The sequence below is a fragment of the Nannobrachium achirus genome (genome assembly GCF_963921795.1).
Source record: "Nannobrachium achirus genome assembly, chromosome: 2".
Classification (NCBI taxonomy): Eukaryota; Metazoa; Chordata; class Actinopteri; order Myctophiformes; family Myctophidae; genus Nannobrachium; species Nannobrachium achirus.
In genome coordinates this window covers 39,278,959-39,294,759 of record NC_137811.1, presented here as the reverse complement: position 1 = coordinate 39,294,759, position 15,801 = coordinate 39,278,959, and the positions used below count along the sequence as shown (strand labels likewise).

Below are 15,801 nucleotides of genomic sequence, written 5' to 3'. Positions count from 1 at the left end.
ATAAACCGCAAAATAAACACACGCTTTACCTCCGACTTCAGTAAATAAATACTTAGCAGTCTAATTTTCGTCGAAAACCCGGCATTCTGCATCGACTTTTCTTTTTTTAGCCACTTTAGCCATTTTTGATGGGTAAGGTAAGGCAGGTCGTCTTGACTTGTGTCCAGTCTGACCACCTGCTTGTTATTGAGACAACATCCAATGATCACGCACACATGCTGATGTACGCATTGCGTCCTTATGTACGTGAATAAAAAACGTCAAAATAAAAGCAATGCAGCTTTAGTCCATGCATGAGGAAAAATTTGAAAAAGTGTTTATTTTGTAATTTGCCATTTACCCTACATGGTCAGAGTGAACCAAAGGGCCGTATACAGCCCCCGGGCCGTACAATGCCCAGGTCTGCTCTACATTGAACCTCTTTGCCAAAAACAGATATCTACAAGCTCACAGTGTGGCGCAACGTGACACGTTGTGAGCTTGTAGATCTGCTATTTTTGGCTAATGCTCCCTCCAGGATACGGATTCTGAGGTTCAAGCTCCTAACCTGTGTTCTAATCTTTATACATTTCTCTGCACAGTAAAATCCACAATTTTAATCTAACTGTGAGAATGTAAAAATGGGACCAAAATAGTTCTGCTTTGTACCTCTGATATTTTAGGCCCCACGTCCACATTTGTTGCATTTGTTCCATTGTTGTTGATGTTCTGACATATTATCTTGCTTATTATAGTGATGTACAGTATTATCTGCTTATTGTAAGTCGCTTTGGATTAAAAGCGTCTGCTAAATGCCTAAACTGTAAACTGTAAACTGTCCACAACTTTTCATTCTCTTCATGTTGCCAGCACGGCAGAGCCCTTTCTGATCTGGCTTTTGTCTCCATGCAATTTCCAAAATAATCAATCAGTATTTTATTCACAATACTGTTTGCCCTTTTGACCCCAGGAACGTCAGTCAACATTGAAGAAAGACTCCAAACCGGGCAGCCAGTCAGGACGAGGGAAGATGCAGAGGGCCAACTCGGTTACAGTGGACGGTCAAGGACTGCAGGTGTCAGCTTTCAAACCGTAGAAATGGTTACACAATGTGGAGAGAAATGTCACAAACGGCTGACATACAGTACCTGTACGATCATTGCACACTTACGTACCTTTTACAGCTGGCCTCAGGGTTTAACATGACAGCCCTTGTTTGTCATCCGCAGGGGTGTCGCACCAAATTCTGGGCCCTGGGTACTTTAACGATTGAAAAACAGCAGATATACAAGCTCACAGCGCGGCTCCGAGTGCCACGCTGCGAGCTTGTACATCTGCTATTTTTGAAAAATCATGAAAGTCTTTGAATATTTCAAATCCTTCTATGTCAGTGGTGCTCAAACTTTTTCATGTGAAGGATCTCCAAAATGATGTGTATTTGGCTTTAGTTCCAGGGACTCCCCAGAAGCAAAATTTGAGTTACAAATGTTCGCTTAAAAAATACATATATTCAAAGATTTGCACACATTTTCAAAAATAGCAAATCTGTGAGCTTGTAGATCTGCTATTTTTCAATAGCTAAAATATAAAATAATGAAGGCCCCTCCACCTTGGACCCTGGTAACTCAGTCCCACTTTCCCCCCCCTTGTGACGCCCCTGGTCATCGGCATGTACATACAACAAAGTCCAGGTCAGTTCAGGATCATTACTAATATCTGTCAGCCGGCACACCGGCGATGGAAACCCGCCGCCCTCCGTGGCGACAGTTCGACGAGAGAAACACAATGAATCACATCACAGTCACATCCATCTCTGCCGCTCGCCGGCTAACCAGTGTAATAATCAGGATTATCATTTATAATTACAGGAAGTAATGGATCATTCCTGACTGGACAGGGAGCTCATTAATTCACCCTTGGCCTGCTGGGGTAGCAGACAGAGGGAGTTAAGCGCTTCATCTGTGTCAGGGAGAGTGCACCAGAAAACACACAGCCGAAGCAAGGAGAGTGGTTGCACAGCACTCTACGGCAGGGAGAACAGTTCAAACAGGTCTGCCCGGGTTAGAGCTTGTTTACGCTGCGTGTTTGCCGGTCCCGCTTCCAGCTCTCCTCTCGCCATCTTCCAACTGTTTTAGCTCCTGTGAAGGCCTCTAGTCAAATCACAACACAAAGCTCCTTGCCAGTTAGCAAAAATTGTGACAAGTAGTTACGCCGAGATAGATGGCCAGATTATTACGTGTGAGATATATTTCCTATAAAATGCTGCTGTTTGTAATGGATTATCAACCGTTGTGGAAGTGCTGTGCAATTTGAATTATATTTGTGGATGTGTCATGATGAAAATTTCCTCTGGTCCAATTCCCCGGTCTCAAATAACAATTGCCTTTGTGTTTGTCTCCTATTCAGATCACGACAATAGAGGGCACTCATCCTCTGCTGGTGTTTGTCAATCCAAAGAGCGGAGGGAAGCAGGGGGAAAGGTAAGTGCGCAATCTCACCGTGCTTTTCCAGAGGCCTCTAAAGTCCAACTGTACTTTTCGCTGGGACAGAGAGAGCATGCAGTAGCAGCGCAGCTCCTGACTGCCAAACGCTCGAGGCTTACTTAGTCAAATAAAAACACAATAACATTTACTTAATGCATCGGCCACCTTGACGACAGGCCGCCACCCCTTCTGACACCCTCCGCGCTGTCATATGTCTGGCTCGCACTAGCCGTAAAGGCAGACCCCCCCCCCCCCCCCCCCTACTTCTTTAACCCAGGGCTAATTGGGTTATTACTGAAACATATTCATTCACTCCTTATTACACCAGGCCTCATTTGTTTAAATTATGAGATCAAAATATGACTTGAGCCAGTTGATGTAATGAAATTGAAATTAAAATGAATTAGTCTTTCTAATGGCTTCTCCTCAAGGGGACTTTCGCTATATGTCCCATCCTGCTGCCCAGTCCACTGCCGTGTCACAAATGTAATTGTGACATTTTGTTGGTTGCCTGCGCTGCTGTGACAGAATGTGACACCACCATGAACCTAGGCCATGTGTATGACATTTTGAATCACTTGCACAGGTGAAAGTTATAAATGTATGAATTGATCTTTACTAGTAGATGATTTGTTATCATACAGTACACGACTGGAAACAAATTGGTGTCAGTGTGCAGTGTGACAGACTTGCGTGGATGAATGTGATGTGTTTCACTGATGCCATGAACCTGTTTCTCCTGTGCATTCTCTCTTCTCTTCAGGATTTCTAGAAAGTTTCAGTATCTTTTGAACCCAAGACAAGTGTACAACCTGGCCAAGAATGGACCAATGCCAGGGTAATCTCTCTTTACAGCTGCTTGCCTGCTTCCCTACAGTATACCACATACTGAGAGAGTGAGAACCACATTGTCTAGTGATTTTTTGTTGACGAACACGCTAATGTATTCTGCGATTGCACACACACATAATGACTGGGATCACATGCAAGAGTGGTCTTAGAATTAGTCCCTTCCCTCAATCCCCTCCCATAATAGAGAGACAGTTAAGGTGGGACCACACAGAACAAATATTGGCGATTTGGTGGAGCCTTCTGCGGCCAGTTTGTCAATATGCATACCGTATGCGTGTGTGTGGATGGAAGGCTGTGAGTGCAGATGATTGACAGACAGAGAGGGATAACATTCTTAGCTTTGCCATGTGTGATCACGCATACTAACAACAGCATCTTGTTGCATCGCTGCAAGCAACATTGGGTTTTTCTATTGAGAACTGTTCACGTTTGTGATTAAGAAAGTGGATGGATCATTTACATGCATAAGACTCCTTCACTTTTGCATCGGCATCCACCGCTGCTTGAAAAAGTGAAGAGGATTCTTCTCCATGCCGTGCCGTGATGTTGTTTGATTTTCATTATGGTTTAAAACAGAATCTTTTTGCCTCATCAAGCATGAATAGCAAGTGCAGGAACAAAAGCCTCCATGAGGTTTTGAGTCTGCACACGGTGGCATGGTGGCCTTTATTTGCACTAACAAAATGAGAAGTTTCCACTAGTCTGACCTTGTCGCCCATATTGCTTCTTTTAAATTGCTCTGCGTGTGGCTGGAAGGCTCACCTGTATTGCAAAGACATGATGCTGCACTTAGAAGAACCCGGTCTTGGTTTGAGAGCATTCCAGATGACCCCGCCCTGCAGTAACCTCGTTAATATTTTGTCAAGTGTGCGTAATGCAGTGTGCGTTAGAAAGGTGACCGGTCACCGTTGGACACTGCCGGCCGAGGCAGCCGCACACACTGCTGTCAATTAGCTGCCTTGCTAACATAATTATGCCAAATTAAGTGTTTGTTTCTTGGTATTTAAATATCCCCAAAGTTGCCTTTCATGTTTGCGGCCGTCTGTTTTGCGTCTAACATGGTTTGCAGTCCCAGTTGGAGAGTAATTGAGCGAATCATTTATCCGTCATACGAGGCTTGGAGGCTGGCTCATTCAGTTAGGGCTTTGTTATTGTGAAGGAACGGAAGAGTTGGACTGAACATTGCCTGTCATGATCCAATTAGCCGTTGAACAGGCAGGCTAGCTCACTGAATGAATGACTGTCAGTGCGACATGTGTTATTTTGTGAAATTAGAGAGGGGGGCTTGTGGAGAAGCTGTACAGTGTAGCGATGGCTGAATGAAGGAGAGGACAATTATTGTGCGTTGGGTGATCAATAGAAAATCATTATAATAGCACACAATTCATTCTTTAACAACTTTCAACCTGGTGTTCTTATTTTGGGCACGTCAAGTAAGGCAAAAGTTTTTAACAAATAATTCTTAAATGGTTAATAATAATAGCAATTATAATGATATAATCATCGTCATTTTATGGCAACAGAAGGAGTAATTCCTGGTTGTTGCGTTGGGCTGATGTGCTGCCTTTTTGTCTCAATAGGTTGAATTTCTTCAGAGATGTTCCTGATTTCAGGGTTCTGGCCTGTGGTGGAGACGGAACAGTGGGCTGGATTCTGGACTTCATAGGTACAAACTAGTCTTCATACTGTAGGTATAAACTAGATTTCATACCATAAGTAGTACATATTAGACTTCATACGGCTGGTATAAACTACAGTAGACTTAAACTGAATAGGTCTAAGCTTCAGGTACAAACTAGAGTCTTTTTGTCAGATGTAAATGTATCTCTTTTTTGTTGTGAATCTGAATGTATTATACTGTAGTGCTTTTTAATCAATATTACAGTCTGGAACATTTGGCCTGATATTCCACGTCTGCTGTAACGTGCAGTCCTATCTTTACCTCCTCTCCATCCAAGGATCACAATGAGCCTGTTCACTTTATTGTGTAATCCTTGACATTTGCTGAAAAGGTGTACATGGCTTCATCATGGCTTCGGGTGTACATGGATTTATTATTCTTTTTGTATAATTGTGAAATTTCTTGTCTGTGGGTGTGTGTATGTGAATATATATATATAGCATGTACAGTATGTGTAGACAAAATATCAAACTCTTTTCAATTTTCATCTCCCCCTCAGTCCAATTTCATATTGTAGTAAAAGTATGACATTGCAGTTATTTTATTTATTTATTCTTATTCTGGAAAATTGTATATATATATACATTTTTTTCATTTGTTTTGTTCTATCAGCTGCAGTCTAGTTATTTTGGCTGATAAAGTAACACAAAAACAATGTTTGGTTCATACGTATATAAACACTTTCATTGCGAGCCAAGCCTCCGTATTCAGTGGAGGTAAAATAGGATGATTATGTGAGTTGGAAAACAGCATATTAGTCATCATTTGAAAAAAAAAGAAATCACCTGCCAGACTTCTATTTGGACTTGAAGACCCGTCACTCGTTCAACCTTTCAAAAATTGCCTCAATTTTTATCAATCAAAACAAAAAGGTAAGGTAATAACCTTCTGGCCACAAACGCGTCTCTTGAAATAGACAGAGCAACTAGACGTCCATATTGACTTCACAGTTTAGAAACCGGGGTCTGCCAAATGGATTTGTGTTTTTGTTTACGGTATGCGATGCTCACGTCTTGTGGAATTGTTTTGTGGTGGTGCAGGGACGTGCAGAGAATGTTAGAGAGGCAGGGGCTGACATTTCTATAAGGGCCTTTTGGTGACGCGTTGTGAGCTTGGAGGTAGGCTATTTTCGATGCTTGATTTCTACACAGAGAGGGAAATTCGTAAGACATAAGATGCTGCATTCAAGTTCAGGAGAGTTTGGACAAGGCAATTCTCTTGAACACTGCCTTCAGATATGGCATGGAAAGAGGGCATTTGCATTTCTTTCACCATAGTAAAAACTGTATTCATGGTCTGGAGAAGGCACTTTTTACAGACAGATAAAAGGGCAGGGGCTCAAGCCCCCGTTGATGGCTACTGTATGTGTGCACGTGCTTGTGGTGGTGTTTGTCTTGCCGTCTCCAGATAAGGCCAACCTGGACCGGAACCCCCCCGTGTGTGTACTTCCCCTTGGCACCGGCAACGACCTGGCAAGATGTCTGCGCTGGGGAGGAGGTACTGTACGTGGCATTGGCAAAGCATTCACAGGAAGTGTCGAGGTGCAACGTGGAAATAATATACATCTCTTCAATTGTATATATCTGCTGTATATATGATGAACAACAGAAGAGCTTACAAAGCCGTCCCTTTAAACAAAAACAAAACAAAGAAATCCATCGATGTATCTAAAGATACACAGCATGCATGCGTCTTGTCAACACGCAAGGAGTCAAATCACCTACTGCCCTATAAAATGTGCCAACGTTAATTTCGTTTCATTGTCTTGCTTTTGGGCAATTTCACGTCACATTTTGTCAGTAGCTGGAACTCTTCAAATATAGAACACGGTCACATTAAAGGCCAATATCTAGATAATTCTAAATGATTGTTTGTCCATCAGTGACAGTATGCAAGGTCCTATGCTGTATTAGTCATCATAGTAGCCCAGTGGGAAGAGCAGGATGCTGTTACTGCCAGTGTTAGGGTCTGTCTGCCCATGCTAAAAATATCATGGCATTATAAAGCACATTGTAAGGCACGCATGCAGTGGTGGAAAGTAACCAAGTACATTCATTTACCGGTAAGTACTGTACTTCAGTACAGTTTTGAGGTATTTGTACTTTAGTTGAGTATTTCCAGTTTCCAAACTCCACTACACCGTGTATCCAAATATTGTACTTTTTGAAAACTTTAGTTACTTTGCGGGTATATAAAACAAACATTAACCACTTTAGTCCATAGGCTATTTGAAAATAGCCTATCTACAAGCTCACAACGTGTCGATGCGTTGTGAGCTTGTAGATCTGCTATTTTCAAATAATTTATACTTTTCCTTTTACTTTTTGATGCCAATACTTTAATACTTTTATTCAAGTATCTACATTTTGAATTCCGGACTTTTACTTGTAACAGAGTACATCTACATGGCAGTATTGATATTTTACTTAAAGGAGCTATAGTCAACTTTTTCTTGAAAAACGGATGCTAAAATAAAAATAATGTTTCGAAAATATTTTATAAAAAAAATAAGCTTCATATAAGTGTTTCTATTAAAAAATTACCACAAAAAGCGTAAAATAATGATAAAATAATCATTTTGGCCATTGTCAGACTGACACTTTGTTTACATTCTAGTCTATAGACTAGGATGTAAACAAAGTGTCGGCCCTACAATGAAAAAGTTGACTATAGCTCCTTTAAGTATAAAATGTGAGTACTTTTTCCACCTCTGCACATAATATGTTAGGTCAGACATTTTTGATGAATATCTACATATTTAACATGTTTATTGTTATGCGTCATGTGTTTATTTGAGGCTATGAGGGTGAGAGCCTACTGAAGATTCTTCGGGACATCGAGCACAGCACGGAAGTGATGCTGGACCGCTGGAGAATTGACGTTACTCACACAGACAAGGAGGAGCGGGGCGACCCTGTGCCTTACAGCATCATCAACAACTATTTTTCCATTGGAGTGGTGAGTTAGTCGGTCTGTTATACAGTATGCTGTACACTGTGATTTATTATCATAACAAAAGCAAATAAACACTGATGTACTGCATCTACAGTAGGCTGGCATTCTAATGTCAGTTACAAATCAAATTGGCCTGAGAATAGGGATGCCAGTCAAGGCATAGATTTAAGAAACTCTACATGATACACAAGCAGGAGTGATGGCATGATCTATACAGCAAGTGCTTTTATTTACTTCTCTTATTAAGCTGTCAATGAGACGCGTTTATGTCTTATCCACCTCTGATTGATGAAAGCGCCCTGAAGTGGACGGACGCACTTTGCATTGTGCCTTCCACGCTATCAGCACTGCACGCAGGCCCCTCCCTGACTATCTCCACGATAATAACACTGATTACACATAGCTCGTGTCAGCCATTACTGATAAATGTCAAGGGAAATATGGTAATTGACATTTGCTGGTGGGGGGAGGTTGGGGACGTCTCCATATTGTGACATTCGTGCGTTGCAGGGAAATAAGTGACACATGTCCTTACAAATGCTAGCCGAATAACACCGACCGCCCTGGGCCGTAATGATGATATTAGAGGATATTAGGGGACAGGTCTTGTTAACATTGTGATAGAGGAAAAGAATGACTGCTATTGTCTGCCAATGGTAATGAACATAAGGGCATGTTTACTGTTTAGCAGAAAGGAAGGGTTCTACTTCAAAGTACATCTCAGAATAGGCAAAGCTACTGTATGTTAATGACTACCCGGTTTACATATCAATCATTGTAACCTTATGAGAAATTACAAACTATTTGAAGGCATTATTATTATTATTTAAAATTGTTTTTATAACTTCCCCCTAAAAGTGCTAAAAGTGAGATCCAGAACTTTTGTGCCCTGGTGCCTGAGTTGCATGGGAACATCCGTTTCCCATCCGGTTCCATTCAACCACAGAAGAAGAACGCGCTGTATCTCCACCATTACGTTTCGAGAGGGGAAAATGGCCCCGCCCGCATGAATTTGTGCACACGTCACACGGAGTACATTGAACAGGGAAGCAAAACCACTGCATGCTGAGACACAGCAAGGCTGAAATCACCGCAAGCAAACAGAGAACATGCACAGCAATGTGTGCGCGCGATCGTCCTCCAAAAACATGTGAACACACCTTAAATGCTTGGCACTGAACTACCAAAAAAAGAAGGAGATCTCCTTCTTTGGCATCAAATGTGTTAGTGTCGCCACCATGGTAACAGCCGCATGCTGAAACAATGCCCAAATAATGTCTGTCTGACATGATGAAACAAGTGACCAAATTTGGAGATGACTGACATCACTGACTGAGATCACTACAGTGCCCAAATTTGGAGATGACATCACAAACTGGCCGGGAAATGGAACACCATATATGGGCATAAAAGAGAGTAGTAGTAGTAAAAGAGAATAGTAGAATAGTCACCCTTGACGTCCAGTTGGCTGTCTGTGTCCCTTTTATGTCCATACATTATATGGAGATGGAGATCTGTCTGTCATTAATATTACATCATAGTACTGACAGTTGACACAGAGATTCCACGCTTCCTTCAGGCATGTCCTTATATGGAGATCCATTGTCACATAGTGATTCTGGACAAGCAATGATCCGACCGACTTCCCACTGGGCACAACACTCCCTGGCGTCCTCAGTGAAGTCAGCCCATATCTGTGTGGCTGGGAGACAGGGATCTCCATGTATGGGCATAAAAGGGATACCATATACTGTACACTGTACTGCTACCCATATGGATCTCCATGTATGGATACCAGGGGTCTCCATATATGGGTAACTGTCACTGGCCAGATTGCCAAGAATGTCGCCCTGAGGCGTCTTACTAGTATACTGTATAAGATGAGATAGAAATGTGTCAATTTCACCACGCTGATGCACTAATCGAAACGATACCTGCACAAATTGCTATTGTCAGGATTGCATGGCAACGGTTTGTGTTGTATGTGACATCATGTTAGCATATATAAAACCTTCTCTTGTATAAAAGAACAGTATGTCCAAAAGTCACAGTGAGGAGATTAAAACAGAAAGCCATAGAAGAACCTCTGACTCCTTCTATAACACTCCATGGATAACAGCAGCTTTTATGATGAACCAGTGGCCGTTCAAATTGGCAGCTCTGTAGCCAAACAGAAAGGAGGAGGAGATAACACAGACGAAACAAGATCTTACCAAGACTTTAACTCAGCCAGGAGAAGTATGGATGGATCGGATGACTTATGCAGGAAAGGAAACCACATATGCAAACAGTGTGGTAAGACTTTCAGTACGTCAGGTCACCTGAAGACACACCAGCGTATTCACACCGGAGAAAAACCTTTCCACTGTAAACAATGTGGTAAGAGTTTCAGTCACTCAGGTAACCTGAAGAAGCACCAGCATATCCACACTGGAGAAAAACCTTTTATGTGTGAACAGTGTGACAAGGGTTTCAGTCAGTCTGCTGACCTGAGAATTCATCATCGTATCCATACTGGAGAAAAGCCTTTCGACTGTAAACAGTGTGGCAAGAGCTTCAGTGAGTCAGGTAGTCTGAGGAAACACCAGCGTATCCACACTGGAGAAAAACCTTTCCTCTGTAAACAATGTGGCAAAGGTTTCAGTCGCTTAGGTCACCTGAAGACACACCAGCGTATCCACACCGGAGAAAAACCTTTCCTCTGTAAACAATGTGGTAAGAGTTTCAGTCACTCAGGTAACCTGAAGACACACCAGCGTATCCACATTGGAGAAAAGCCTTTTGTGTGTAAACAGTGTGGCAAAAGTTTCAGTGAGTCAGGTAGTCTGAGGAAACACCAGCGTATCCACACTGGAGAAAAACCTTTCCTCTGTAAACAGTGTGGCAAAGGTTTCAATCACTTAGGTCACCTGAAGACACACCAGCGTATCCACACTGGAGAAAAACATTTTGTTTGTAAACAGTGTGGCAAAGGTTTCAGTGAGTCAGGTAGTCTGAGGAAACACCAGCGTATCCACACCGGAGAAAAACCTTTCCACTGTAAACAATGTGGTAAGAGTTTCAGTCACTCAGGTAACCTGAAGACACACCAGCATGTCCACATTGGAGAAAAACCTTTTGTGTGTAAACAGTGTGGCAAAAGTTTCAGTGAGTCAGGTAGTCTGAGGAAACACCAGCGTATCCACACTGGAGAAAAACCTTTCCTCTGTAAACAATGTGGTAAGAGTTTCAGTCACTCAGGTAACCTGAAGACACACCAGCGTATCCACATTGGAAAAAACCTTTCCTCTGTAAACAGTGTGGCAAAGGTTTCAGTGACTCAGGTAGTCTGAAGACACACCAGCGTATTCACACTGGAGAAAAACCTTTCCACTGTAAACAATGTGGTAAGAGTTTCAAAGGTAATCTGAAGAGACACCAGGATACACGTAAGCAATTTACCCCGAGTGAGAGGACATTATGCTCTGATAATGTCCTGTGTGAGGGGGTGATCGGACGAGGCGAAGCACAGGACATTATCAGAGCATAATGTCCGACCCCGAGTGGTAAATAGCTTTTCTACCACTTTTTTCCGTATACATGAAAGAAAACACATAGTTGTAACTTGCAAGGATATTAAGTTACAATCATTATTGCCTATAAAACTTCCGCGACGACAGCAAATAGTTCCACAAACAACATCTTCTACTCACCACCAGATGACGCCAACTCCATGCAGAGAAAGATGTCTAGCATACAGCTAAGCTAACGTCAGTTAGAAGGACCGTTCCGGCCGTAAATAGAGGCTGTTCGCTTCCAGAAAGGCATAGGTTCAGAGAAAAGGGGCTTTAAAGTTGGCGGATTGCATTGGATCCAAATAAATCGGCGACGTCGTACGCACGTTAGTAAACATAGGACCGCTACGACCGTCATATGTTGGTTGGGGGAAAGGTGTTCCGACTACCTCCTGAAGTCCCCGGATGTACACTGAGGCGCATTGATCTCGTCCTCACACAACTGCGGCGGTTGTTCTGCCATAACCTCCGGAATTTAGCCAATCAGAATCCAGTATTTGAACATGTGACTAGAAAAAGTGGTAGAAACTACCTTTCCCTACCCTACGCTCACGCAAGTAGGGTGATGAGTGCTGTCTGCATGTGGCACCAATCAGCCAATGAGGGAGCAGGGTCTTTGAACTCAACCGGTATGAATGTGGCACCAATTAGCCAATGAGGGAGCACCGTTGGCACCAATTAGCTAATGAAGGAGCAGGCACGATCGTTCAAATAATCGTTCATATTTTGGGGCTAACGTGAACAGACCGTTCTTTATTTATTAACAGCGCTCGTTGGCTCGTTCGTGCCGTGCCTGCGGTCGCCTCGTCTTTGTATTCACTTTCTATGTAATCATGCCGCCCAAACACATCTTGGCTTAACAGTAAATGTTTATTTAGCGCGGGCAGTGCTGTGTGCGCACATTACCGCACAGTGCATTTCCTCCTTCTCCTCCTCGTCCAACAGTAACACACATCTTCCAAGATCCATGTAAAGGCTGACTTGGAATTCCTCATACGATGTGCTGCATGACGAAAATAGCAGATCTACAAGGAAACTTGCAGGATGTGGGATATTTAGAAACTTTTGCCTTCACAATAAAAGCTTATCACCATTATGACAATGACAGTGGGAAAGGATAACGGATTCAGTGGCATTTGCACATTGCAAAGGGGTACAGGCAGAGTGTGCAGTGGGCACATATTTAAACATTGTGCGTACCTCAATGTTAAATTGGATGAAATCATTTTGACAAATAATAGCTCGCAGCAACATATTGAAAAAATAACTAAAATAGTTCATTTTTGGAACCATGAACCTTTTAAAAATGGTGAACTGAAATTTGAACTATAGTTCATATAGAAAGTGAACTTTCCCAACACTGCCAATCAGCACAATCTCCTGAACACATGACATGAGTGTTTCTCAGACCTGCGGGTTGAGTCTGACAGATACAGATATCTACAGTATAGTTGTTATGTCCCCCGAAACGTTGGTCCATCCAAATTGCCTACGGCACTGCTCACCTTGGGGTCATATGAGTCACACCCACCAAGTTTGGTACTGCTCGGTCAGACGTTTTTTTTTTTTTTTTTTTACGTCCCGGGACAGAGTGACACATACACACACACGCGCGCACACACGCACGCACGCACGCACGCACGCACGCACGCACGCACGCACGCACGCACGCACGCACGCACGCACGCACGCACGCACGCACGCACACACACACACACACACACACACACACACACACACACACACATACACACACACACCATCTTTTAGAAACCACGCCATAAAAAAATGATCAACTTTAGAAACAGGGAATCATTGTGAATTTCTCCTTGCAGAATAACTATTAAAAATGAACTTTGGACTGGCTACTTACATGAAGTCATTATAACTCTATTGTCTTAGCTCTAACAATGGGATTAGTACCCAGCAGGCGTGATGATGACAAATGAAGTTGTTTGTGGAGGATTAGGAAGATTTTGAGCTCTCAATGGAATTGAGTGCGATATAATATTCATTAAAAAAAAGAAAACTCTGCCACAAGTCAAGCTAATAATTACCTCAGAGATTATGCAGATGAAGAGAGATTGCTTCTGTAATGACATTGTCGAAATCAAAAGATCAGCAGTAGCAACCAAAACGTTCACATGTATTGATTATTTAGGGAGTGTCATCACAAATTTGATCTTGACTTTTTCACTAATTAGCACACAATTTAGAATTTACACATTTTTAATTATGATGTGAAAAAGAGGATTGGGGAGGGGGCATGCAAAGCTGACAAAGCATTGAACTCACACCTCAAAGTCAAACCACTGGTGCCATGACGAATGGACTGAAGCACAAGCTCACCTTACACCCTACACTCTCCAAGCCATTTATATCTGAAAACAGATGATCCTTTCAAAAAAGAAAGGCTGTCTTTTTTTTTGGTAAACTATTTTAACCTAAAGGGATTGATACTTTGCACGTTGGGTCACGTACCGAAGTAGCCGATCTACAAACAGCTGTTCTATAAGCCCACAACCCGTTGCACTGCCAATCGCTGTGAGCTTGTAGATCAGCTTGGCGTTCAACTAAGTAAAAATCACCCTTAACCTCCTGCCTTAGCCCCGTCACAGCCCAGTTGGATGGAGAATTAATGGAGCCATCCCTTTGGGAGGATGTGGAAGTGACGTGAATTGTAATGATCTCAATCAGGGCCAGGGGTGAGAGACAGAACTAATCACTGAGCTAGCTCCACTACCATAATGCAGTCAGTCGCCCTAATGATCCTGGTGCTCCTGTCAAAGCCATTACTCTCCCCCTAGTGAAAGGGCACATCAAACCGCCTGGGCCACTCATAATTGGACTAAACTTTGAGCAATGAGAGGACATTACACATGTCCTGTATTAATTTGGGTGCCAGAGTTTTACAATGGTAATTATTTGAGAGCAGCTAGGGGGAAAGTGAGTGAGTGAATTGACGTTGGCCCACTGCCCCAAAGGGATCAAACATGCTTTGAACATACGAACATGGAGGTGCTGATGGCTTATCTGCTGTATGTCAATAATCAATGGTCATACCAGGGCTGAAGTCAAGACCTGCTCACTTGCATCCAGGGGCGTCACAAGGGGTAGGAAAGTGGGACTGAGTTACTAGGGCCCAAGATGGTGGAGGGGCCTTAATTATTTTATACTTTAGCTATTGAAAAATAGCAGATATACAAGCTCACATAGATCTTGTAGCTTGTAGATCTGCTATTTTTGAAAAGTCGTGAAAATGTGTGCAAATCTTTGAATATATGTATTTTTTAAGTGAACATTTGTAACTCAAATTTTGCTTCTGGGGGGTCCCTGGAACTAAATATTTTGAGATGCGGGTCCGTGGCCAAATACATACCATTTTGGGGGTCCTTCACATGAAAAGGTTTGAGCTCCACTGACATCGAAACATAGATTTTTCAAAAAACCTTAGAAGGATTTGAAATATTCAAAGATTTTCATGATTTTTCAAAAATAGCAGATCTACAAGCTCGCAGCGCGGCACTCGGTGCCGCGCTGTGAGCTTGTATATCTGCTATTTTTCAATAGTTAAAGCACAGGGGCCCCACAGTGAATCCTTGTACCCGGGGCCCAGAATTTGGTGCGACACCCCTGCTTGCATCTGAGTCAAGACAAATACCAGAGGAGGTCAAGTCTAGATCATTTGATAGAATTTACAATATTATGCCTGACTGATTCCATTTCAGTCATAATGTTTCAGACAACAGATGAATACGTACTGTGCCGTACAGCATCAATATGTCTTAGTAAATATACTGTAAGTGTTTGGCAATCTTTTGAAATACTATGTAATAGTTAGATACGTAGATAGTGTTAGCACTTGGAACACTTTAGCATATACTGTACATTTGGGCTGGACAATAAAACAAAAGCAAACAAAAATCATGATTTTGGTTCGCAATTATGCAGTCATGATGAAACTGAACAATTAATTTAAACATTTTATTTGGTCAGCTGTTGCAGCAACTGTATAGAGGCACAATCAAATCACAGAGGCCACCACATATGGCACAAAAAAAACAACCAAAAATCATTATGATATATACAGTAATATACAGTACCTATATATAATATTAAGCAAAAAATAATAATCAGCATTATGCATTAGCTATAATCACACAGCCCTTAACCACTTAAACCCCAGCATCCGTATTGTAGGGAAGGCTTTTGCAGGAAAATAGCAGATTGACAAGCTCACAATGCATCTGCTATTTTCAGCATACGCTTCCCCCACAATAACGGAAAACAGAAAAGA

The 15,801-nt window shown here is 42.3% G+C and overlaps 1 protein-coding gene across 3 annotated transcripts in view; it reads left to right on the top strand.

Annotated features, from left to right (window-relative positions):
* dgkb (diacylglycerol kinase, beta) overlaps positions 1-15,801 on the top strand; it is a gene marked incomplete at both ends in the record, with an annotated part of 94,145 nt that overhangs the window by 40,704 nt on the left and 37,640 nt on the right. For all 3 annotated transcript variants that reach the window (XM_080745449.1, XM_080745448.1, XM_080745447.1), the window contains 6 exons: positions 950-1,054; positions 2,386-2,459; positions 3,226-3,300; positions 4,895-4,980; positions 6,403-6,492; positions 7,793-7,953. In XM_080745449.1, coding sequence (XP_080601575.1) covers positions 950-1,054; positions 2,386-2,459; positions 3,226-3,300; positions 4,895-4,980; positions 6,403-6,492; positions 7,793-7,953 — 591 coding nt within the window. The remainder of the gene's footprint in view (positions 1-949; positions 1,055-2,385; positions 2,460-3,225; positions 3,301-4,894; positions 4,981-6,402; positions 6,493-7,792; positions 7,954-15,801) is intronic.